This window comes from Megascapheus bottae, chromosome 2 (genome assembly GCF_031878675.1).
Source record: "Megascapheus bottae isolate mThoBot1 chromosome 2, mThoBot2.hap1, whole genome shotgun sequence".
In the NCBI taxonomy this organism is placed as follows: Eukaryota; Metazoa; Chordata; class Mammalia; order Rodentia; family Geomyidae; genus Megascapheus; species Megascapheus bottae.
In genome coordinates, this window is record NC_143510.1 from 91,920,734 (window position 1) to 91,946,142 (window position 25,409).

A 25,409-nucleotide genomic window follows, 5' to 3' on the forward strand; every position below is an offset into this window, starting at 1 on the left:
AGACTCTTGGTCACCATAGCTACCACACGACTTTATTGGGAAGCTCCCAGGCACAGCCCAGACACAGCCCAGAGGAAAGCAGGAGGTGATGTGGCCGCAGGAGAGCCACAGCGCCTCGCCCGGCCCCGAGCCCCATCCCTCCCCTACACGAAGTCTGTGAAGAGCAGAGACCTGGCTCTGTCACGAGGACCTGCCATCCGTCCCCAGGCCGAGGGACAGATCCGAGCCAGCCCAGGTGCCCCTAAAGCTCAGGCCCGCTGGAAAGCAGGGCCTCTACAGCCCCGTTCCAACCCCCGCTTCTCTTCTGGTCCATGAGGTGGTCAGGGATTTGACCTCCGCTGACAGCCCTCCAGTCCCACCTCAGTCTCTTCTCAGTCCCAGGGGCCAGCACAGCAGGCATGGTTGGAGAGGAAGGCAGTGGCTTCAGGCCCAGGAGAGATGCGAACAGCCCAACCATGACACAAAGGCAGGGCAAGGACACAGCGGCGGTTTCCCAGGCTTTACTGCAGCCCAGGAGTGGGGCAGGAAGGCGGGCCGGGAGCAGCCATTAGGGCCTCGGACCTGAGGCACTAATCGGATGGCGGTGAGTTTAATGGCAAAGCAGCTTGCTGGGGACCAGCACCCTGCCAGGGACCAGAGCCAGTCTAGCAGGGAGAACTGAAACCCCAAATCCTGACAGGAAGCCCACACCTGCTCTCACACACCGCCAACACACAGGACACACCAGAACCCTCTCCCTGCCTCTGGTGGAGCCTGTCCGGGGCATGGCTGCAGCTCAGTTCCTCAAGTGTCTCCTGTCACAGGTGCAGGCTGAGGGATGAGAAGAGGCTCGAGTGGAGTCTAGACCTTGTACAATGTCTGTAGCAGATTGTGGCGGGCAAAGGAGCAGGTTTCCAGGGCACCATTTGGCCTGTGGGGAAGACAGGGAAGTGAGAGGGGGACTTCCCAGGCCCTGGAGGCCCATCTTCTATGTCTGACCCACTATTCTGATCTGAGGGATTCTGCAAGGGAAACAACCGTCTGTTGGCCTTTTTTGGACTTAGACTGACAGGCAGGGACTCTTGGAGTTAGCACCTCCTCAGCAGGCCAATGAAGCCCCAGTCAATCAGGAGTCGAAGATGGGCAATGAGAACAAGGTCAAACTGCGCAGGGTGGCTCACACCACCTGTAATCTTAGCTATTCAAGAGACTGACATCTGAGGATCACGGTTCACAGCCAGCAGAAAAGACAATGAGACTCATCTCCAAGTAGTCATCAAAAGCCAGAAGTGGAGCTCCAGTGCAAGCGGTAGCGTGCTAGGCCTGAGTGAAAAAGCCTAAGGACAGTAATCAGACGCTGAGTGCAAGCCCCAGTACTGGCGTGCATACCTGCGTGTGTACACAGAACGAGGCCATACTTACTTGGTCACAAATGCCAGCAGCAGGGGTGCGAGGGCCTTGGGGAAATAGTCCTGCTGCACCATGTGGTCCAGCACCATCAGGGGCCCGTAGAGATTGGGGATGGCCTTGACCTTGTCCTCGCTCTGCAACAGCACAGACAAGGTGGGCAAGCTCCAATGTCACCTGCACAGCCCTGGACCCCCACCGCTCCGCACAGGGTCTTCTCGTCCCAGACTCACCTTCAGCAGACCCATGTGGACCAGCAGCCTGGTGAGGAAGGCGTTGGAGTTGAAGGACGAGCAGTTGAACGCCGCCTTCATGAGTGCATCTGCGAGGGCAGAAGCAAGGGCAGCAGGGGACACCCACGACCCCACAGGCTTAGCCCTGTCATCCTGCCATCCTGCCCAGCAAGAGGTGAGTCAAGGAGGGACGACCGAGATGCCCGGATACTAGATGAAGAGGCCGCCAGCCGGAAGGATCAGTCAATCTCATCTCTGTCCTCACCCAGCATCACAGGCTGAGATGGGCGTGGTGACCGAGCCCATTGTATACAGCTCACCTCACACAATGGGGACACATACTGTGTGTCAGAGATCCCCAGTGTGTGTGTGTGACAAAAAGAGAGGCGAAGAGACCAGCTAGGATTCTGTGTAAAAGAATCCAGGCTACAGCCTGGTGCTGGGGGCTCATGTCTATAATCCTGGCTAGTCAGGAGGCTGAGATGTGAGGATCACGGTTCAAAGCCAGCCCAGGCAGGAAAGTCTGTGAGACTCTTACCTCCCAATTAACCATCTGAAAACTAGAGGTAGCACTGTGGCTCTAAGTGATAGGGTGCTAGCCTTGAGAGAAAAAGCTCAGGGACAGTGCCCAGGCCCCGAGTTCAAGCCCCAGGACCAACAAACAACAATAGGGAAAAAAGGAGGGGAGGAATTCAGGCCCCTTATTTCCACAAATGCCCCAGAGGCTCCCAAGGATGCTCTAGAGCCTCGCCTGGCCATCACAGCCTCCCTCGGCCATCACAGCCTCCCTCATCCCCTTCTCTCCTCACGAGTGGTGTCCTTCCCGGCAGGCCCTTCTCCACTCTGCCTGGGCAAAGGAGATTCAGACAAGGCAGAGGCTGAACGAGAGGAGACAGATGGGAAGGGAGAGGGTGGTGACGGGGAAGAGGGCCTCAGGAGCAATGTGGTGACCTCCAAGGACTCGGCCCTGACCCCACATACGATGTGTCACTTGCACACAGGACACTACGGCTTTCCTAGACTGGCTCCTCCTGACACAAGCTCTGACTACACACAGCCATGGAGCTTCAGAAGCGGCCTCACTTTCCTCAGCTAGAAATGGACAGTATGGTAAACTCTAGGTCTGATGGCTCCGTCAGCTGCAGCCGCTGTGGGCTCAGATTGGCCCCACAACACCCCTAAGCATGGGGAAAGCGCCGCCCAGCGCCCACCATGCCACTCACATTACCTACTGCGTCGTGCACAGCGGCCCTCACGGAGGCTTCATCCTTGAACACGGACGCCACCTTCAGGAAGGCACACACCACCTTCTCAGGGTCCGATGTGTCAATCTAACAACAGAGGTAGCACAGAGGTAGCAGATGGTGACAAGAACCAGAGCCCCAGGGCTCAAATACGTTGGGGGAGACTGCTGAGAAGAGGCCCTGGCAAAGCATGGGACCTGGGTGGGTCGGACAGCTCTCAGCTCACTGCGGGGCGTCCCTGCACCTGCCTGGAGTCTGGGGCACAGCAGGTGGAATGAATGGACAAATAAGCATGAAATACCAAGACAGCTGGAGCCTGGCAGCAGTGGTCTTTTTCTTATTTTGGTGCCAGTACTCAAGTATGAGGTGCTGGCCATAGCTTTTTTTTTTCCCCCCCTAGTCCTGGGCTTGAGCTCAGGGCCTGAGCACTGTCCTTGGCCTTTCTCAAGGCTACAGCTCTACCACTTGAGCCTCAGCACCACTTCCTGCTTTTTCTATGTATTGAACCTGGGTCTTCGTGCATGCTAGGCAAACACTCTACCAACTAGGCCACACTCACGGCCCTGGCCATAGCTTTTTCCATCAAGGCTGATACTCTACCACTAGAGCCGTGGATCCATTCGCAGCTTTTTGGTGATTAAGTGGAGATAAACATCTCACTGACTTTGCTGCCCAGGCAAGCTTTGACCCCAGCTTCCCCAGGAGCTAGGGTTACAGACACAGTCAGATGGCAGTATGGCTTCCTTCTTGCAAGCATGTGTGCACACTGGAGTCTTGAGAATATCCCTAACTCCAGCCACCACTGGGGTATGGTAGAGACCCTAAATATAGGCCACACAAGTCTCCAGGGGGTGTACCCTCCACAACCACTGAAGATAACAGACGTCATGAGCATTCTCATTTATAGGCTTGTATTAAACAAACCAAAACAGTCAGCAGGGATGACTCACGCCTATTAACATCAGCTATTCCCAGCCATTCAGGAGGCTGAGATCAAGAGGATCATGGTTTGAGGCCAAAGGTTCATAAGGCCCATCTCAACTAATAAAAAGTTAGATACAGCGGCAGCCATCTATCATCTCAGCTGTGTGGGAATATGGAATAAGAGGATCATGGTCTAGGCATATGTGCAAACCCCTACTTAAAAATCATTAAAGTCAGCTAGGCGTGGTGGCTCCCGCTTGTCATCCTAGCTACTCAGGAAGCTGAGATCTGAGGATCATGGTTCAAAGCCAGCCCAGGCACTAAAGTCCATGAGATTTTATCTCCAATTAACCACTAGAAAACCAGAAGTGGCGCTGTGGCTCAAGGGGTGGTAGCCTTGAGCTGAAGAGCTCAAGGTCAGTGCTCAGGCCCAGAGTTGAAGTCCCATGACTAACCAAAAAAAAAAAAAAGTCAGGAGTTTGACATAGTTGCAGAGTGCTTGCCTAGCATACATGAAGACCCAGGCTTGATTCCATGGTACCACATGCTTGGAAAAAGCTGAAAGTGGTGGTAGAGCTGTAGCTTTGAGAAAGGCCAAGGACAATGCTCAGGCTCTGAGTTGAAGCCCCAGGATTGGCAAAAAAAAAAAAAAAAAAAGCAAAGTGAAAACGTCTGGCTGGAGGCCTGGTTCAGGCAGTAGTATACCTGCTTAGCAAACTCAAGGCTCCTGAGTTCAAATCCCAGTATTGCCAAGGCTTCTCGCCTCCTCCTCCACCCCATTCACCCAAAAACAAAAACAAAAAAGCAAAAACGGGCTAGGAGTTCAGCTCCACCGGTGCCTAGCAGTTCTGAGGCTGAGTGCAAACCAACCCCAGCCCTTTCTCCTCCTCAGAGAGTCTCAAGCAGCTCGGCCTCTGACACATGGTGTCTGTGTAGCCCTCAACGCATCTCTTTGAGGCAACTCGGGCTGTGAGAGGCACAGGGCTGGAGGGGATGGAGGTGGCCTTACCTGCTGGGCTATGAGCATAGAGCCCTTGGGCCCAAGACGCAGCAGTTTCTCTGGGGAGGGGAAGGCCAGAAAGGTGGGCACGTCTGTGGGGGGCGGCGAGGACAGCACTGGAGCCGGCTCCTGAACAACAAGCACAGCCGTAAGGGTCCTCACCCCTCCTTCCCCAGTTCCTGGCCCATCTACCCCTTGCTCAAGACAGTTAGGTGTAGAATTATCACTCATTACTACTACTATTATGAATATTCTTATCATAATCATTCCTAGTTCTGGGGCTTGAAATCAGGACCTAGGTTCTGTCCCTGGACTTCTTTTGCTCAAGGCTAGCACTCTTCCACTTGAGCCACAGAGCCCCTTCTCTCCTTTTCTGTTTATGTGGCACTGAGGAACTGAACTCAGGGCTTCATGCATGCTAGGCAAGTACTAAGCCACTCTCTCAAGTGCAGTCCTCCAGCGGGTGGGGGTACACATGCTGATGCCAACTCCTGGTCCTGGAGCCTTGGGGCTGCAGGGTAAGCCACTTCCCTGGACTTCAAGGGGCTCCACTGTGCCACACAATGCATGCCCCAGTGATGAGAATCCATTAGGAACTGCAGTCCAGCTTTGACCAGGTCAGCCAGCAGGCACCCAGAAAACACCCACATCTGAGAAGCACTTTGCTTTTACTGCTTGCAGAACCAGAAAAGCCCAACTCAACAGGAGTGGGTACTCTTGGCACCTAACCACAGTTCTGAGAGCTTTATTTGGGATCACACATGATGAGTGAATTTGTCACTGGCTGCTGGGGCACTGTCCCAGTTCACTGAAGAGGCTCTTGGACCAGGAGTTTGGCCTAGTGGTAAGAGTGCTTCCCTAGCATGCAAGAAGACCCAGGTTCGATTCCTTGGTACCACATACATAGAAAAAAGCTGGAAGTGGTGGTGAGGCTCAAGTGATAGAGCTCTAGCCTTGAGAAAGTCGAAGGACAGTGCTCAAGCCCTGAGTTCAAGCCCAGGACTGGCAAAAAAAAAAAAAAAAAGGCTCACAAGCTTTCCTGGCTTCAAACTGAGATCCTCAGATCTCAGCCTCCCGAGTAGCCACCAGCACCATGCTTAACTGTTTTACCATTATATATGGAAAGTAGCATTACATGCTGTAATTGCTTCATAAAGCAATAAATAAGCTAGGCACTAGCGGTTCATGCCTGTAATCCTGGCTACCCAGGAGGCTTCGTTCAGAGACAGGAAGATTGTGGCTCAAAGCCAGACAAGCAAGAAAGTCTGGAAGAATCTTACTTACCACCAGGAAACCCAGGAGTGGCGCGGTGGCTCCAAGTGGCAGAGCACTAGTCTTGAGCAGAAGAGCTCAGGGACCCCACCTACGCCCCGAGCTCAAAATGCAAAACAAAACACAAACAGCACTCACCCCACTGTTGGGGTCCAGAATCTTCCTTGGGGTGGTTGACTCCTCTCCTTGACCTTGCTGCTGTGGCTCTTCCTCCTCCTCATCCTCCTCTTCCTCCTCCTCTTCTTCCTCCTCCTCCTCCTCCTCTTCTCCCTCGTCCTCGTCATCTTCATCATCGTCGCCCTCGTCATCACTGCAGAGAGGAGCTGGCTCAGTGACACCCTCCCTGCCAAGCAGCCTAGGCTAGCCAAGCGGGGCGTGGGGAGGGCGGGAGCACAGCTCCGAGGGTGCGCATGGCTCACTAGGGAGCACATCACTCATTTTCTCATCGTCCAGGGAAGCCATGCTGTGGACACAGAAGGATCCGATCTTGTTCCTGTCCCAAACAAGCCCCAGACTCCCGTGGAAACAGAGGAAAGGAATGTGGCAGGACATGGCGGGCAGAGATGGCCAGGGCAGAGCCACGCAAACCTCACTGTCACAGGAATCTACGTGTGGTAGGAGCAGGCGGAAGACTCCAGTCTGGGTGAGAGCCATTCTGGGTCCCCTGCACTGTGGTCTTCTGGAGGCTGGACCCGCAGTGGAGTCCCGGCCCCACAGACGTATAACTGACACGGACATGGACGGCACCCACCAGAGAGGAGGGGCAGGGGACAGGGCTGTGACCCGGCAGGCTGCTCCTGTTGCCCATCTCCCCCACAACCCCCGTTCCCTTGTCATCTACCTCTTCCTTTCCACTCGGTCTCTAGGACACAATTCCAAACCTGTCCCTTGCAGGTCGGGCCCATCTCCCACGTCCTCCAGACCCACTGCTTCTCCGGCCTTAGGTTCAGCCCTGCTACCAAGCTTCCCGACTCGCAGCATGCCCACACTCAGCTCCAGTGTTGGTTTATGCTTGTTCTTCTGTGCTAGTGCTAGGGTTTGAACTTGAGGCTTGGGCACTGTCTCTTAGCTTTTTCCCTTAAGGCTGGTACTCTATTACTTAAAAAGCACAGATCTATGTCTAGGGATTTTTTTTTTAGTGATTAATTGCTGATGAGTCTCATGGATATTCCTGGATTTGAACCAGGATCCTCAGATTTCAGCTAGGATGAAAGAAGTGAGCTACCCAGCTTCTGCCTCGTTTCTATCAGTCACAACTCTTGCTGTCTCAGCCTTTTTGCCCTAGCACCTGGCACAGGATCTGGCATGTGGCAGGTGCTCAACCCACAGACTTCGGGACACAAGGCCTGGCGGGGCCGTTCCTTGCCTGAGGGAAGCCAGCACTTTGGTCATGTTGAAGCCATCCAGGACCTCCTGAAGCTGCTCGCAGCCCTCTTCTCCCAGGGCGTTGCCTGCTCGGGGTAGGAGGAGAGGAGGTCAGAGTGGGGTTGAGTGGGTTGGGCAGGCTGTGCTGAGGCGCACCCCTCCCCCACACCTACCGTTGAGATCCAGCTTCTCCAGCTCTGTCTTGTCTGCCACAGCCTCAGCCACAGCCAGGGCTGCATCTCTCTTGATTTCACAGAAAGACAGGTTCAGCTCCTACGAGTAAAAGGACGGGCTGGGAGTTTGGCCTAGAGGTACAGTGCTTGTCTACCTAGCATGCACAAAGACCCGGGTTCAATTCCTCAACACCACATAACACAGAAAAAGCCAGAAGTGGTGCTGTGGCTCAAGTGGTAGAGCTCTGGGCGTGAGAAAGCCCAAGGACAGTGCTCAGGTGTTGAGCTCAGTCTCCAGCATTGGCAAAACAAAAAGAGTAAAAGGATGGGGTGGAGGCAGGGAGCACCTGGCTGTTCTACAGGAGGGCAGGGTGGGCACAGAGTGGGCGACCACCACCACCATGCTGGGCACAGTGGCTCACGCCTGTCATCCTAACTGCTCAGGGGCTGAGATCTGAGGATCACAGTTCAAAGTCAGCCTGGGCAGACAAGTCTGAGATTGTCATCTCCAATCAACCACCAAAACGTCTGCAGAAGTACCAGCCATGAGCCAAAAAGCGAAAAAGTCAAGAGAGAATGTGAGGCCTTGGGTTCAAGCCCCTGTACCTACAGAAGATAACGCTAGGACTCTCTCCCGTGGTAAAATGAAGAAACTGACTCAAAGGGTGAAGAGACCCAAATATCACAAAAGTAGAGGTGCAGGGAAATAGCCAGGCTCCCCAGCCTCCGGACCTCAGCCGCCACGTCCTCCCCCCAGAGTGGGAGCCCTGGGCACAGGAGAGCAGCTCAAGCTCACCTTGAGCTTCGGCAGGCCCCCGCGGACCGCGTCGGCAATGGCGACGGCGCCCTTGGAGCGCACCAGGCAGTCCCCGAAGTTGATCACCTCCACCTGCCTCAAGGTCTTCAGGGTCTGTGTGGGAGCAAGGGTCACAGGCTGGGGTGCAGGCCCCAGCCCAGCAGCCCGGGTGACGTCATCAGCGACACCCCACAAACTGCCGTGTCCCATGTCACACCCACACCCGGTGGGTGAGCTCTTGTCACCCCATCATGAGCCCCGACCAAAATCCTTGAACCCCACGGGAGGGCCACAAATCAAACAGTCGCTCCTGTGGCCGCAGCCTCAGCCCCACAGGAGGAGTCTCAGGAGTGAGGAGGCCCCAGCGCCTCGTCTCCCTCTCCTGCGCTGCCCATCCCTGCTCCATCCAACTCTTGGAGGTCGAATCCTATCCAAGCAGGGCAGGTGGGGCAGGGCGCCCCTGGCTGTGGCCTTCCACCAATGTTCTATCTTCCCGAGACTCGAGACACTTCTTCACGGCCCAGATGACGCCGTTTACCCCACACAACTTAGCCACAATCCAAACCCCACGCAGGCGCCGGTGGCTCACGCCTCCTGGCTGCTTTGGAGGCTAAGATCTGAAGATCGCTATTTGAGCGCGCGCCCGCGCGCGCGCACACACACACACACACACACACACACAGCAAAAGCTTCTCCAGGAAGCGTGGCCCACATCTAACTGCTCTGTGGCTTTTCCACGCTTGTGCTGGCCTAGCCCTCAGCTAGCCTTCCGTGGGGCTTCTCCACCGGAGGCGGCAGGGGCAGCAGAGCTGCTGGCCCTGTGCGGACTCACCTCAGCCATGGCCACAGCGCCTTTCCCAGTGAAGGTGTTGTCATTCAGGTTGATGACCCGCAGCAGGGGGTTGATGGTGAAGGCCTGGGCCAGCGCGGTGACGCCAGGGTGGTTGATTCCGTTCTGTGGCATGTGGACCTCTTCCAGTGTCCCGATAATCTGCAAGGACATAAGGAAGGGGCCAGGAGGCCGGTGTTGAGTGACATCCAGCGGGCAGGAAAGCCACAGGCAGAGGGCCGAGGCAGTTCTGGCCACGACAGAACAAGGTACCAGGAGTCCAGAGGTCGAGAGGTTCGCCTTGGTCTCCAAGCTGCAGGCAGGCACTGGGATTCACACCCAGGACCGTGGTCTACACCACATGGTCTGCCTCTGTACTTTAGCAGGCAGGGTAGAAACCAACTTACCCCAAATGCTTCTGCCAATGCAGTGGCACCATCATTCTCTAAACGGTTCCTGCCAGCCACAAAGACCTTCAGGGCCAGCGGCTTGCCCTGGGCGCTGGACTTCCGGTGGCACTCAGTCAGAGCTGCTGCCAGGATCTGTGGGAAAGGAAGGAGAATGCAGGGCGTGGCTAGAACCCTCCATGCGGCTGCCACAGAACAGCCTCCCCACTGGTGGCTAAAGAGACTCGGGCCCGAAAGCACAAGTTGCAGCTCACGGGTGCCCTGCCAGCACTCAACATCCTGCTGAGCATGTGGGCTTTGGCTCAGGAGATGGAGGCTAACTGAAGCAAGAACCGTGGAGTGGATGCAGGAGAGACTCCCAGCCACCTTATTGACATAGGCTTCTGCTGGGCAGGCCAGAAGTTCTATTTTCCAGGTTTTCTAAAGAAACTCCATCTCACTGGGGGCTAGTGGCAGACGCCTGTAATCCTAGCTACTCAAGAGACTGAGATCTGAGCACTGCGGTTCAAAGCCAGCCTGGGAAGAAAAGTCATAAGACTCTTATCTCTAAGTAACCACCAAAAAAACTCATAAGAGGAGCTGTACAGCTGGTACAGCACTAGCCTTGAGAACAAAAGCTCAAGTGCAGCTCCCAGACTCTTGAGTTCAAGGTGTAGAACCAGCTTAAGAAAGAAAAAAGAATGAAAGATATTGTTACTGTATCTGACTTTCATGCCTGGTATATCGTATATATATTTATTTGAAATAGGAAAGGGAAGGGGGGAAACAAGATGATGGGGAGCGATTGGGGGAGGGAAATGGGGACAAAAACATAAGAAGGGGTATCAATGTGTGAGAAGTAATGTACCTACTATCTGGCGAATGAAAGAAAGAAACCCACTCCTAGGTCTCTTTATTTTTTTGGTCGGTCGTAGGACTCTGAGTCACAGCACCACAGCACCACTTCTGGTTTTCTGGTGGTTAATTGGAAATAAGAATCTTGTGGACTTTTTTTGGTGCCCAGGCTAGCATTGAACCGCGATCCTCAGCCTCCTGAGAAGCTAGGATCACAGGTGTGAGCCATCTCGTCCAGCTAGAAAACCATTTTTTTGAGACAAGGTCTCTAATTCTCAATCCTTCTGCCCTGCTCCTTTTGCTTTCCTTTTCTTTTCTTCTTTCCATGTGGGTGTCATACTGGGGTTTGAGCTTAGGGTCTAAGTGTTGTTCCATAGTCTTCTGCTAAAGAATGGTGCTTTGCCACGAGTCACAGCTCCACTTGTTTTCTTTATAATTTGTTGGCGATAAGATGGCCTAGTAGAAGAGTGCTTGCTTAGCAATGCACAAAGACCTGGGTTCGATTCCTCAGTACCACATATATAGAAAAAAAAGCCAGAAATGGTGCTGTGGTTCAAGTAGTAGAACACTAGCCTTGAGGAAAGCTCAAGGACATTATTCAGACCCTGGGTTCAATCCCTGGGACTTGGGACCAAGGACTTTTCTGACCTACAACCCTTAGATCACATCTCGGTGTGCAGCTAAGATTACAGATGTGAACCACCGGCGTCCAGCACATCAGCATCCTTCCATTGTAATGAATATAAACGACTTCACAAAGCTGTCCCCAGGGCCTGTGTCCTCAGCTCTTCTGCAAAGGCTAGCACTGACACTTAGGTTCTCCATTCTGTCTGCAGGAGCCTAGATAGACAGATGGGAACGAGGAGGACCAGCGCCCTCAGTGCCCGTCTGGTAAGGGACAGGGCTAGCACCGGGGGCAAGGCCCTGCTGGGGAACAAAGTCGAGCCATTGACCACCCTCCCTGAGCAGCAGGCTTCCCCGAGATCCGGTCTCAGCCTGGATCTGGCCCGCTGTTCCAAGTGACAGTAGGTACAGAGATGTAGCCACTCCACATGTTTCAATGTAAGCAGGTTATGCATCAGCAATGCCTAAGTTGCCTAGCCAACAAAAAACTTGGGATGGTTGCCTGGCAACGCCACCCTCTCGGATTCCTTTTTCCTTTTCCCTTCTGACTACAGGCTGTTGCCCGTGAGGCCTCTCTCCTTTGAAGAGAAAGGAAGACAAGGGGGGGGCACCAGTTGGATGGGCGTAGATGCAGGAGGGATTATGCAGGGGTTCCAACTCACCTTGCCACCACCGATGCCCATGCCACAGTTGTTAAGCTTGAGTTCGTGCAGGGTGAAGCAGGCAGGGCTCTTGAGCAGAGCTTCAAACCCACGTACACCATCAGGCCCAAAAGCATTGTCACTTAGGTCTAGCTCCACCAGCTGCGCCCCTGCGGTGATGAGACCTTCCCCTAGTGAGATCTGGACAGAGGGAGGCTCAGGTCAGTCTGGCAGACACATGCCAAATGCTATATGCTAGGCCCAGCCTGGCCACCAGAGGGCGCCCAGGCCAGTGTAGAAGTGGCACAAAGCCTTTTACAGCAGGTTTTTTTCCACCACACCCTCCCCCCTCCAACCTGGACACTGTCCCTGAGCTTCTTTTGCTCAAGGCTACCACTCTACCACTTGAGCAACAGTGTCACTTCTTGGCTTTTTCTGTGTATGTGGTGCTGAGGAATCAAACCCAGAGCTTCATGCATGCTAGGCAAGCATTTTACCACTAAGTCACATTCCCAGCCCCTATAACCATTTTTTAAATTAATTGTATACATTATTTTATAACGTATAGAGGGGTTATAGTTATAAATGTCAGGGAGTGGGTGCATTAGTTCTCAAACACTGATCCTGACAGCAATTTTATTATGTTTCTACATTGGAAACTTAGAAGACCACTGACAAGCGGGGCCCGTGTGCATTTGCTCGTCTGGAATGCTTCCTATAGGAGGTGGCATCTGAGCTAGCATGAAAAAAATTCCAGGTAGCAGTAAAAACTAGAGCAGAAAGATACAAGCCACGATGCAGCAAAGGACAGGACAGAAGACAACCAAGGGGTCAAAATCAGACAAGAGCTTTGAAGACTGGAATAAAATATGGACCCTTAAGTTGAGGAAAGACACTTGGAGGTCACTATCAAAGAAATGAGGTCCTAGGGACAAGGAGCCAGGCAGGAGGAGACTGGTGGCCACTCAGAAGTATGATGTGGGCAAGAGATGAGGCCAGAAGTAGGTGAGGAGCACAGCCTATGCACGAAGGCAGGGTAACCTGCTGAAAGTGGGGCTACCCTAGAAGTAAAGGAATGAGGGAAGCCCCACAAATGCCTCTAGGATTTGGGCCCCATCTGGGCAGATGGAGGAGGTAGGAAGCAGGTTTGGCAGACCTCTGTGGAGCTGAGTGTATCGCAACCTCCCAGTGTCCCTAAGCAGAAACGAGCCAGAGGTGAGGGGCTTCCAGCAGAGACAGGGAGGGGCACACACGTGTAGGGGGAGATGGCTTAGCATGGGAGGAATGTGAAAGAGGATAATCTGCCTCATCCAGGCAGTGGACACAGTAGTTGAGGCTGTTGCTGTTTTTCCACTGCTCTGGGAAACAAGGCAAGATGTTATTTAGCTGCCCCGTCCTTAGAAGGCCTCCCCCTTCTCCCAGTCCCCAGGCTCCTCCGCTCCCCGAGTCAGGTCCAGCAGATGCCAGAGGGTAGGAAGCCATGTCTGGCTCACTTCTCCCTGCCTGGCCCCACGTTCTCTTCCCTTCCTAAAAACTCACTGTGATCAGTAGGATGTAAAGCTAAGAACACTGGCAAACGAATGCTACCATTCAACAACTGGCACGTGCCAACAAAGCCACAGGAAAGGTCTTCTCCTGGCCTCCATCTTCTCCTGTGAAATCAACCACCCAGATTTCCTGAGTGGATAATTTGAACCCTACATTTTCTGGGGCTTTTTCTCCCTTCAAGGCTGGGCACAAACACTGCCAACTCTCAGGGGACGAAGCCCCACCAGGAGACCCTTGTCCAGCGCCAGGAAGGCCTAGCCCCTGGGTGGCCCACCTAGGAGGAGGTGAGCATGCGTCTCTGAAACCCATGCGATTGGAAGAATGAAAACCTGAGGAGGCCCCGGTGTGACCAGAACAGTGAGCACTGAACACCTGCACCCAGCGGGCCCAGGCCAGGAAGGCAGCCGCAGAGCTTCCCATGGAAGCCAAACAGGCCCTGTCCTACTGTCCTTTCTTGGTCCCGGGTCCTCCCCACAGGCCTGAGTCCTCCCCAAGGTCCTGGGTCCTCCCCACTGTCTGAGGTCCTCCCCATGGGCCTGAGTCCTCCCCACGGTCCCGGGTCTTCCCCACGGTCTCTGTTCCTCCCCAAAGTCCCAGGTCCTCCCCACGGTCCCGGGTCCTCCCCACGGTCCTGGGTCCTCCCCACGATCCCAGGTCCTCCCTGACTCTGGTGCTAAGCCCTGTTCAGCTTCCCACTTGGCATGTACGTCAGTCGCATCTTAGTCTCTGAAGAAGGGAGGTGGGGCAGGGTGGGCTGGCCTGGGGAGAGCTGCCTATTTCTCACCAGGGCTGGTGGGATCTCAGACCGCAGCCTTCCAGTGAACATGTCGCTCCAGTGGCATCGCTGTGGGGAAGGAGAAGGTTAGCTGAGACGCATCAACTTCATTTCTTGTCTTTTGAAGCAAAGATTTGGGCTCAGGGTTGGGGCTTATAGGTGGCAAATGTTACAACTCACCATATGAGAGGACAAGCTTGATACTGCCCACCTGTAATGGCACCTGCTTATGTGAGCTCAGGTGCCCTCAGTACAGCCCTCTGCTGCTGAATCATTTCCTCTGAGCCTCAGTTCCTTTGATACCCCCAATGCCTTAAGCTGGGGTGATTGGTGCAGGGATTAAATGAAGAGCGGAGAGCACAGGCCCAGCCCCATATAGATTTCCAGTCTGAGGAACAGACTTTTTGAACATAAATAAGCTAGAAGGAAGGGAAGGCTGACATGTTGCATATGCTGCTACTTTTTTTTTTTTTTGGTTGGTCCTGGGGCTTGAACTTGAACCCTGAGCATTGTCCCTGAACTCTTTTTGCTCAAAGTTAGCTGCTCTATTGCTTTGAACCACAATCCTGAGATCTCAGCCTCCTGAGGAGCTAGGAGCCGGGCTGCTGCTCCCACAGGGCATGGCAACATATTCAATGGAACCCACATGGAGAATGCTGGGATAGAAGAGTTTGAAAACCATTTGTATGTGCCAAGAAAGGCGCAGCACACAGAATTCATTTTTAGGAAAGAATAAGGAAGGAGAAAAGGAGGGACCGATGGAAAGAGAGATGAAAGGAGAGATGGAGGGAGGGAAGGAGGGATGGAATGCCGTGGGGCTGAGGAGCAGTCACCAGGAAGCGGAAGATACCTGTCCACAATCAGCCCGGGCCAGCTGACCCCACACATCGTACCTTCAACTCTGACTTCTTCTCTAAGGCCTTGGCAATGACCTTGGCCGCTTCTACGCCCACGGTGTTGCCCTCCAAGCGCAGAGCCTCCAGGCCGTCAAACTCTTCAATTTCTTTAATCACATCTTTAGCTGCCCAGAGCCAAAGAACGAACAGAGCATTGGATTTTTGGAGTCACAAGGGAGGGGAGAGTGGGATAATACGTCACACATGCTTGAAGCCTTAGGCACACCTACACCAGCTGGGCCCTAATGTGAGCGTGGAAAAGAGGCCCCGCCTAGTGGGGCCATGCAGCCAATTCCCACATCACAAGGAACACAACAAGGTGTATAAAAGGCTAGAGACCCCAGAGAAAGAGTAATGGGCTGCTTGAAGCAAAGGTGATTTCACCAAATGGATTGTACACGTACACACACGTACACACACACACACACACACACACACACACACAGCTGTCTGAGCAGGAGGATGGTTTCATCTTTTTTCCCATCATCCTTTTTGTCTTCCATCCTTCCCTCTCCCTGCAACATCTCCTCCTCCTTTTCCTGACTTCCTCCAGGTCCAATCTCTTTTGTGCAGGCTTCCTGACCTCTATCTCTGTCAAGGGCAGCCTGCTACAATATTAATATTATCCATAATATTGAATGATTATTTGATATAGATCATGTCAAGACGAGCCCATAGCTGAAATCTAAGCACTTTATGCACATTCTCCATCTAAAAACAGAGCAACCATTGCGTCAAGTTTTCAGTGGAGTGAACCCAGACATGAGGCGACCAGGGAAGGCCCAGTGAAGTCAGGCAGCTGCCATTCATTAACCTGTTTCAGGACAAGCCAGGCTGGACAGGTTTAAGCCTCCTAATTCTACAGGAAGAAAGTGAGAGTTCATGGAATGATTGATTAGGCGTTGTGGGGAAATAAATGGCAAAGCAAGGCTTCAACTTGACTTTCCTAAATGTGCTGATCTCACCAAACTCTTCTCATCCCCGTGTTCCATTCCACCGCAGCCCCTCTTCTGCATCTGGTTCCCTAGGGTTCCAGGGCTGGGTGATCTCACTGCCCTCGCGAAGCCACACTCCAAAAAGATATTCCTGCCTAATGGCCAAAGATGGGCCAAGTAGACAAGAGTAGAATGCTTCCACAGTCCAAAAAGAAGCAAAAAGACACACTCGGGGCACCAGGAAAGCCTACGCTGCGTGAATGATATGAAGTGTGCAAGTTTTCGACACAGGGTCTGGAGAAGTCACAAGTACACAGGCCGCACTTCGTGGTCTTCAAGTCAGGCCAAACTAAACAATTGCCCAGGCCCTGAGTTCAAGTCCCACAACTGACAAAAAATAAAAACACCACTCCTCCCTGAGTGCTGGTGGCTCACACCTAAATTCTAGTTACTCAGAAGGCTGAGATCTGAGGATCACAGTTGAGTGTTGAGTCAACAAGGACAGGAAAATCTAGGAGACTCATCTCCAATTAAGCACCAAAGCTGGAAATGGAACTATGGTTCAAGTGGTAGAGTGCTAGCCTTGAGCAAAAAAAGCTAAAGGACAGCATTTATGCTCCGAGTTCAAGCCCTAGCACAACTACACCTTCATTATCACACACACACACACACACACACCCTCTCTCCTAACTAACATGCTGGGGATGGGCCTAGATCTTTCCTTGAGACCCACTCATTACCATGAGGCAGTCTGCCACTTTTTTTTAATAGCCTGTACCACTGCATAGAAAAGTTTAAGATGCTTGTAAAGCAAAATGGCCTAGTTTGGATCCTTAAATAACTTACTGAAGAAAGAACCTTTGTTCTAGCCACCATCTTTATGGTCTGGTAAACATACAGACCTAAGCCCACCCAGCCAGAGCCCCTCTTCTGGGCCTACACTTGGGTCTCCAGGCTTTTCTTGAATGCAAGAGCCTCTTCCCTAAGCTCCCTGTGGGATTTGAATCTCCCTTTGCCTCTAACACAAGGCTCAACCCCAGAATTTAACTCTCAGGGGGCTCTTCTTGCTCTCAGTGTCTTTCTCTTTTAAGAACAATTCAAACACAAAACCACAATTCCAGAGGTGGAGCTGTGTCTCAAGAGGTAGAGTACCACCGGACTTGAACAACAAAGAAAGCTGAGAAACAGCATCTAGGCCCTGAGTTCAAGCCCCAGGACCAGTGTACACACACACCACAAAAAAAGAAAAGCAAAAACAAAACCTTGGAAGTGGAGCTATGGATCGAATGGTAGAGCGCCAGGCTTGAGTGGAAAAGTCAAGAGAGAGAGGGCATAAGGCTCTAAGTTCAGCTTCCAGAACCAGACTAACAAACAAATACAAATAAAATACACATAAATGTCACTCAACAGCAAATATGTTTTCTGAAGTCAATGTCTCCTTAGAAGCATGGGTCCAGGGCTTTGGTTAGGATTCAGCTAAGTGCTGGCTCTTTACTGTGTGACCTTGGAGGAGTTACATAATTTTCTTAAATCCCTTTATAAAACAGCAGCATTTCTGCCTACCTCCCACAGAGGATGGGAGGGTGGAAGATAAAGTACAGGGAGGAATCTGCAAATTTCAAGGGGCGGAAAGTACCAGGCTCCCAGCAGTCCTTGGCCCAAGGGAGGAGAGGAAAGTGTCCCTGCATGTGACAACCAGGCAGACAACTTCAGACCAGTTTCCCCGGTTGGGCCCAAACCCCAGGAGGCCTCTTAAGTATTGACATAGGCACCTTAGAATGGGCCAGCAACTTCACAGAACAATTAAGAAATAGAATGAAGCCTTGAAGAGACTGAAAGAGACTGACAGAAAGTAGTCTCCCTTATAAAACCAGCCAGGAACTCACCATCTTCTGCAGTGTTCAGCTTCAGGCTCTTGCCCTTAAAACTCAGCTGTCCCCCAGCCACCTGGGTTTTGGCCAGGGTCTCTGCCAGTTTGGCAATGTCTTCAGAGGCCATGCTCGCCACGATGGTTGGCTTCCCCGGAGATCTGCAAACTGAAGAGGCCAAAACTGAATTTAAAAAGCTGGGTGCTGGTGGCTTCTGCCTGTATTCCTAGCTACTCAGGATGCTGAGATCTGAGGATCACAGTTCAAAGCCAGCCAGGGCATGAAAGTTCAAGAGACTTTTTTTTTTTTTTTTTTTTGCCAGTCCTGGGCTTGAGCTCAGGGCCTGAGCACTGTCCTTGGACTTTCTCGAGGCTAGAGCTCTACCACTTGAGCCTCAGCACCACTTCCAGCTTTTTTCTATGGATGTGGTACGGAGGAATGGAACCCAGGCCTGTGTGCATGCTAGGCAAGCACTCTACCACTAGGCGAAACTCCTGGTCCCCATTGTGCCCTTTTATTCATTTCCTCCAGTGGTTTAGCTTCTGGATTTTCTAAGGCAAGGGAGAGTAAGGCCAAACACCCAGGATGGCTTTTTTCTCTCCTGATACCTTACCCAACCCTGAGGAGATCCTTCCTTCCTTCTTCTCCCTTTTCCCCTTCCCTCCCTCTTCCCTCTCTCCCTTCCTTCATCTGGGGAGCAAGCATAGGGTCTTATTCATAGTCGGAAACTTATTTTTAAAAAAGGGGGGGGGCCGGGAGTTTGGCCTAATGGTTAAAGTGCTTGCCTAGCATGCATGAAGACCTGGGTTCGATTCCTCGGTACCACATATGTAGAAAAAAGCCAGAAGTGGTGCTGAGGCTCAAGAGTTCTAGCCTTTGAGAAAAATCCAAGGACAGGCCTCAGGGCCCTGAGTTAAGCCCAGGACTGGCAAAAAAAAAAAAGTCTCTGGGCCGGGAGTTTGGCCTAGTGGTTAAAGTGCTTGCCTAGCATGCATGAAGACCTGGGTTCGATTCCTCGGTACCACATACATAGAAAAAAGACGGAAGTGGTGCTGAGGCTCAAGTGGTAGAGCTCTAGTCTTGAGAAAGTCCAAGGACAGTGCTCAGGTCCTGAGCTCAAGCCCAGGACTGGCAAAAAAAAAATTAAAAAAAAAATATATATATATATATTGGCGCTGGTCCTGGGCCTTAAACTCAGGGCACAGATGCTGTCCCTGAGTTTTTCTACTCAAGGTTGATTGAAGAACTCATGACCTTTCCTGTCTGGACTGGCTTTGAACTGTGATCTCCAAATCTCAGTCTCTTGGATAGCTAGGATTACAGGTGTGAGCCACTGGTACCTGGCAGACTCCTCCTTTTATTTTTATTTGTTTGGTCTGTTGGTCGTAGGGCTTGAAGTCTGGGCTAGTACTCTGTGGCTAGTGAGCCATAGGGCCACTTCTGGTTTTCTGGTGGTTAATTGGCCGGGTTCAATTCATTGGTACCGCATACGTAGAAAAAAGCCGCAAGTGGTGCTGAGGCTCAAGTGGTAGAGCTCTAGCCTTGAGAAAATCCAAGGACAGTGCTCAGGCCCTGAGCTCAATCCCAGGACTGGCAAAAAATAAAAAATAAAAATAAGGCACAATGGCTCACACACCTGCAATCCTAGCAATTCAGGAGGCTGAGATCTAAAGATCAGGGTTCAAAGCCAGCTCAGGCATGAAAGCACATGGGACTCTTATCTCCAATTAACCAGTAAAAAGCTGGCAGTGAACCTGTGGTTCAAGTTGTAGAGGCTAGCCATGAGTGGAAAAACACTAAAGGATGGTGCCCAGGCCTAACACACACACACACACACACACACATACACACACACACACACACTCTCTCTCTCTCTCTCCTTCTTTCTTTCTCTCTCTCTGGGAAGCAACAGCCCTGGAGATCTGAAGAAAGTACCAAGAAAGTATGTTTCCACCTCTGATGAGTAATGTCTTATAGCCACAGCACCTTAGCCGGGAAACTTAGCCTTCCCCACCCCTGCAGTCAATGGCAGTCAAGTCCCAAACCAATGGCTTATGATTATTTTGCCTGCCTCAAATACACACCTGCCTGGTCATCTTGGCAGCTCTCTGTCTGAGGACCCTGCTCCTCAAACAGGACAAAGATGGCTAAGGGAGCCAGGTCATCCATCCCAGGGAATGCCCTGCTGCCCACGTTGGCATGACTCTGAGGGGAGGGCACCAGGGCTCAGCCCACTGTGCCACTGCTTTCAGCCCTGGGCCAGGAGCCTGTGCAGCACATGGTGGCCTGTCTGTTCCTAGGAGACCAGAGGTGTGTACATCACAAGGGCCACCGTCACAATAGGCCGGTGTAGAAGATGCCCCCTCAGCCTCTCCCACAATGCTCTTCCACAAGCAATTCCTTCTGTAGCAGACACAGCTGGGTGTCCTCTACTGCCACTGTGTACTGGACGGAGTGGCAGAACCCAATGCAAGGCCCAGGCTTGTTTCTGTGCCTCTCTGACCTACTGTCTTATGAAGAACAGTTGTGGACTCATAAAGACTCATGTTGGCTGGCTTATTCCAAGGAATGTTTGTACTGCGGATGGAGTCTCGAAAAGGCAAGCATTTTACCACTGAATTCTATCTTCCAGCCCCTATAACAAATACAAAACTTATAGAGGAGGGAGATAACCCTGTGGGAGAGAAGGCATGAGAGAAGGGCCTCATGGCTTCCATGTCCTCTGGACTTCACTACCCTCCATGTCCAGCGGGCTGGAATTTCTCTAAATTCTCTCCTTTTGATTTTTCATTACATAAGCATGATTGGCTAAATCACTGTCTAAAGTGGTTTACAACTTTCCCGTTACAGTCTTTCTCCCTTACCCAGAGGCTGGGGTATGGGCAAAAAGTCCCAACCCCCTAAGGCAGCTTGATTTTTTTTTTTTTTCTAGTGACCAGCCCCAAACTGCTGCAACCTAGGCGGCTGTGGTCAGCTCACAGGCATACCAAATGACTCGTTATCACTATCAGGTTTACATTTCAGGAAGCACGAAGATCATTCAATTCACATTGTACAATATCACAGCTAGTAAGCTCTAGCTTTAGAGCTCAGCAGACTGGTAGAATGGACAACTTGGTCTAGAGTTCAGTGGACTTGTTTAGCGTGTATGAGGCCCTGGGTGTGATTTCTTAGCCCTGCCAAAAAAACACAAAAGTCAATAAAGTTAAACAACTTCACTTTCCTAAAGAATTTAAGTACTGGGGGGTGGGGGGTGGGTGGGGGGAGGGTAATGGGTAGCAAGACATGTGAAAGGGTATCCATGTATGTGAATTAATGCACCTTCTATCTGGCAAATATCATGTAACCCTTTTATTAATTACAATAAAAAATATTAAAAAAAAGAACAACAAAATAAAGAGTTTAAGTACTATCCAGAAGAAAAGGCACCCTCTACTCAACCTCACCATCCTTAGACACAATCCTGTAGCCCCTCATCCTTCCACCCAGTCTCTTTTCTCCTTATCTTCTGTCTCATCCTCCAGCTCCACTTCCAGCTTTTTTCGTGGTTCGTTGGAGGTAAAGAGTCTCCTGGACTTTCCTGGCTAGACTGGCTTGGAATCTCAATCCTCAGACTCAGCCTCTTGAGTAGCTAGGACTACAGGCATGAGCCACCAGTGCTGTACTTTACAATGGTCATTTGTCTTGTCTTTTTTTTTTGGGTCTGAAACTGGAACTCAAGCTTGGTACCTGATGCTTTTACTTATGGTTAGCATAAAACTATCTAAGCCATCCCTATACTAGTTATTTTGGGGATAGAGTGCCTAGATATTTAGGAAGCTACTTTAGGGTTCCTACAGTCTCTGGGATGCAGGACAATGTAACACCCAGCTGCTACACTATCTTTAACAGCAAGCACAGAATATTTTTCAAATTAAGATATCTAGTAATCATTCAACAAAACAATATTCACTGTCCTGGACATTGCTCCAAGGATCAGAAGCACGGTAGTAAATGAAATAAAACCCTTCCCTCTTGAAGATTATGTGTGATTCCCTTTTTTTGGGGGGTGGGGAAGAGGAATTGGATCATGTTATATATCCCAGGCTGTTCTGAAAGTCATAATCCTTATGCTTTAGTGTCCCAAATGCTAGGATTACAGGTATGAAAACCATACCTAGTTTGCAGCTTACAGCCTAAACAAAATACCTAGCATTTTAGTAATCAAACAGGAAGCTGAGGCTATAACTCCGTAGTAAAGAATATGTCTAGTACATGCAAAGCCCTGGATTCAATCCTTAGCAGTGAAAAAACAAAAGTATAAAAATAAACAGGAAGGGGGCTGGGAGTTTGGCCTAGTGGTTAAAGTGCTTGCCTAGCATGCATGAAGACCCGAGTTCGATTCCTCGGTACCACATACATAGAAAAAAGCCAGAAGTGGTGCTGAGGCTCAAGTGGTAGAGCTCTAGCCTTGAGAAAGTCCAAGGACAGTGCTCAGGCCCTGAGCTTAAGCCCAGGACTGGCAATAAATAAATAAAATAAATAAAACATAAAAAAAAAGAAAAAAAAAGAAAAAAATAAACAGGAAGGGCAGGGAGCGAAGCCTAGGGGTAGAGTGCTTGCCTAGCATGCTCGAAGCCCTGGGTTAGATTCCCCAGAACCACAGACACAGACAAAGTCAGAAGTGACGCTGTGGCTCAAGTGGCAGAGTGCTAGCCTTGAGCAAAAAGTGCCCAAGGACAGTGCCCAGATCCTGAGTTCAAACCCCAGGACTGGCCAAAATAATAAAATAAAATAAACAGGAAGAGCCAGGTGCTGGTAGCTCACATGTGTAATCTTAGCTATTGGGGAAGCTGAGATCTGAGGATCAAGGTTCAAAGCTAGCCTGGGCATGAAAAGTCTGAGACTATTATCTCCAATTAACCACTAGAAAACCATAAGTGGTACTGTTTCTCAAGTGGTAGAGAGCTAGCATTGAGCCGAAGAGCTCAGGAACAACACCCAGGCCCCAGGTTTGAGCCCTAAGACCAGCCAAAAATAAATAATAAACAGGAAGACAGGTAAGGGAGAGGGAGAGAGAAAGGGAGTGGGAGGGAGGGGGAGGGAAGAGTAGGGGGAGGGAGGGAGAGTTTTGTACTGGAGTCTATGTTTTGTTCTTTTTTGGGGGGGGATTAGAGTAATTATAGACGACTTTTTTTTTTTGCCAGTCCTGGGCTTGAGTTCAGGGCCTAGGCACTGTCCTTGCACTTTCTCAAGGCTGGGGCTCTAACCACTTCTTGAGCCACAGCACCACTTCCCGCTTTTTTTGTGTATGTGGTATCAAGGAATAGAACCCCGGTTTTCATGCATGGCAGGCAAGCACTCTACCACTAACTAGGCCAAACTCTTAGCCCCTAGAGGAGACATTATTAAGAAAGACACAAAGACCTGAAGGATATCTTGGAATAAGTTATACAGACATGTGGAAGCAAACCATTCCTGCAAAGAGGACAGAATAAGCCAAGGTTTCTGGGGACCTGAGAAGAGTGGGAATGGAGCACACAGAGGCAGGGAGAAAGGAGGTAGATGAGAAAAGGGAAGAGGCCAGGAGAATAGCCTACTGGTAGAGTGTTCACCTAGCATGTACAAAGCCCTAGGTTCGATTCTCCAGTAGCACAGCTGGAGTGGTGCTGTACTTCAAGTGGCAGAGCACTTGCCTTGAGCAAAAGTGTCCAAAGACAGTGCCCAGGCCCTGAGTTCAAGCCCCAGGACTGGCAAAAAAGAAAAAGAAGTGGACCTCCAAGTCACAAAGGCCATGTTAGTTTTTCCTCTGAGGACTACTGGAAGGTTTCTGGCAGATCATAAGTGCTCTAATCTATCACCTATAAGATTTGACCTAGAAAAGGCTCCCCAGAATGACCAATAGAATCTCAATAAAAATTAACTGGAAATTAAGCCACCTCTAACTATTCCAAGTTAGAACAACTTGAAGAGAATCAAGTGTTGTGGGGACAGCCATTCCCAGGTCTAGGGGAGAAACGCCACACACACGCACACACACGCTCACACACGCACACACACACACGCACACGCACACACACACACACGCTCCATCCACGTCAAAGCACAAAGGCGGACTGATTTGCCCAAAGCCAGCAAAGAACCAGCGAGAGTGCAAAGACCGACGGGGCACACGCGGACGCCGACGTCCGCTGCCTCGAGGGCGGCCTCGTGGGCGAGGCCCGCGGAGCGCGTCCCCGGGTCCGCCCGAGCGTCGGCGGCGACTCGCGCGGGCCCGGGCTGGCGCGGGCCCCGCGGGCCGGCGGGCGCGGGCGGGCTGCCCGGGCCTCGAACCGCCCCCACGTGAGCCTGACGCGCTCACGCGAGCCGTCCCGCGGGCGGCCTCGCGTCCGACGCCCGCGCCATGCCTCGGTTTCCTCATTGATTTGCCTCTGCGGAAGGAGCAGCGGAGGAGGCCGTCGGGCGGGCAGGGGCGTCCGGGTGGCAAGGCCGTGGTGGCTCCGAGCCCCACCCCGGGCAGGCGCCCCGGAGAGGAAAGGAACCCCGGTCCTACCGTGAGCAGGCGGCGCCGCCGCGTGGGGCGAGCCGATCGCGCGCGTCCGCCGGGCGCGGCGGGGGCGACGTGGAGGCCGGGTCGGCTCTGTTCCCGTCCGATTGCCGCCCCAGGGCCCGGGCGCCCCAGTGCCCAGTCCGCCTGTCCGTCAGCACTCCCGGGGCTCCTCGTCACTGGCGTCCCCGACACCACCTGCTCTCCGGCGGGCGGTGGATGATGGCGGAGGAGGAGGATTTTGAAAGCCGGCAGTTTCTTTCCTTCGATTTGATTTGTTCAAGATCGAGCCGGCTTCTCCCCCAACCTGCGCGCGTGGCGCCCTGGGTAGGAAAGTCCCGTTCTTCAGCATGACCGTGCCACCTCCTAGGGCGGGAACTACCCGTCCCACAATGCAGAGCGCCAGGAGCGCCCCGCCCCCTCCCCGCGGCCCCCTCCCCTCGGCTTCTGGCTCTTTCTCGCTGGGCCCGCCCGGCGGCCTTTGGTCGAAGCCTCCCGAGACTACGCCTCCCGGCAGGCATTGCGGCCAAGCGTCCCGCCCGGCCAGGACGGTTTTCCCGCGACTTCGTGGGCAGAGGCTGAAGCCGCCAAAAGTGTGAGGCCACCCGTTTGCTGTGCTACACACACGCACACACACACACATACACACACATATACCACACACACACACATATACCACACACACACATACATATACCACATACACACATATATACACACACACACATATACCACACACCACACATATACCACACACCACACATACCACATACACACATACACACATATATACACACACCACATACACATATACCACACACCACACATATACACACACCACATATACCACATACACACATACACACATATACCACACATACACACATATACCACATACACACATATACACACACCACATATACCACATACACACATACACACATATATACACACACCACACACACATATACCACACACCACACATATACACACACCACATATACCACATACACACATACACACATATACCACACATACACACATATACCACACATACACACATATACCACACACACATATACCACACACCACACATATACACACACCACACACCACATATACACATATACCAC

At 51.9% G+C, this 25,409-nt stretch overlaps 1 protein-coding gene across 2 annotated transcripts; it reads right to left on the minus strand.

Annotated features, from left to right (window-relative positions):
• Nucleotides 1–10: 10 nt before the first annotated feature.
• Nucleotides 11–24,552, minus strand: Rangap1 (Ran GTPase activating protein 1). Of its 2 annotated transcripts, none has more exons than XM_090328798.1 (16): nucleotides 24,283–24,552; nucleotides 17,769–17,918; nucleotides 14,945–15,072; nucleotides 14,061–14,120; nucleotides 11,750–11,929; nucleotides 9,630–9,764; nucleotides 9,226–9,384; nucleotides 8,394–8,507; nucleotides 7,598–7,697; nucleotides 7,426–7,510; nucleotides 6,198–6,369; nucleotides 4,797–4,916; nucleotides 2,848–2,950; nucleotides 1,620–1,708; nucleotides 1,402–1,523; nucleotides 11–910 (listed from the first exon to the last, which is right to left on the minus strand). In XM_090328798.1, exons 2-16 carry the CDS (start codon nucleotides 17,878–17,880, stop codon nucleotides 841–843), a joined length of 1,749 nt encoding a protein of 582 aa, XP_090184924.1. In that variant the 5' UTR covers nucleotides 17,881–17,918; nucleotides 24,283–24,552; the 3' UTR covers nucleotides 11–840. The 2 variants fall into 2 exon arrangements, with proteins under 2 accessions (XP_090184924.1, XP_090184923.1); XM_090328797.1 differs by lacking the exon at nucleotides 24,283–24,552 and adding an exon at nucleotides 19,835–20,031.
• Between the last annotated feature and the right edge of the window lie 857 nt (nucleotides 24,553–25,409).

Excerpts from the sequence above, each read along its gene's own strand:
- Rangap1 (XM_090328797.1), bottom strand. The coding sequence starts at position 19,919 with ATGGATGACCTGGCTCCCTTAGCCATCTTTGTCCTGTTTGAGGAGCAG. Across the intron at positions 17,919-19,834 it reads CTGCCAAGATGACCAGGCAG|TTTGCAGATCTCCGGGGAAG; the intron begins GTGTGTATTTGA and ends TGGCCTCTTCAG. Across the intron at positions 6,370-7,425 it reads AAAGTGCTGGCTTCCCTCAG|TGATGACGAGGGCGACGATG; the intron begins GCAAGGAACGGC and ends TCCTCTCTGCAG.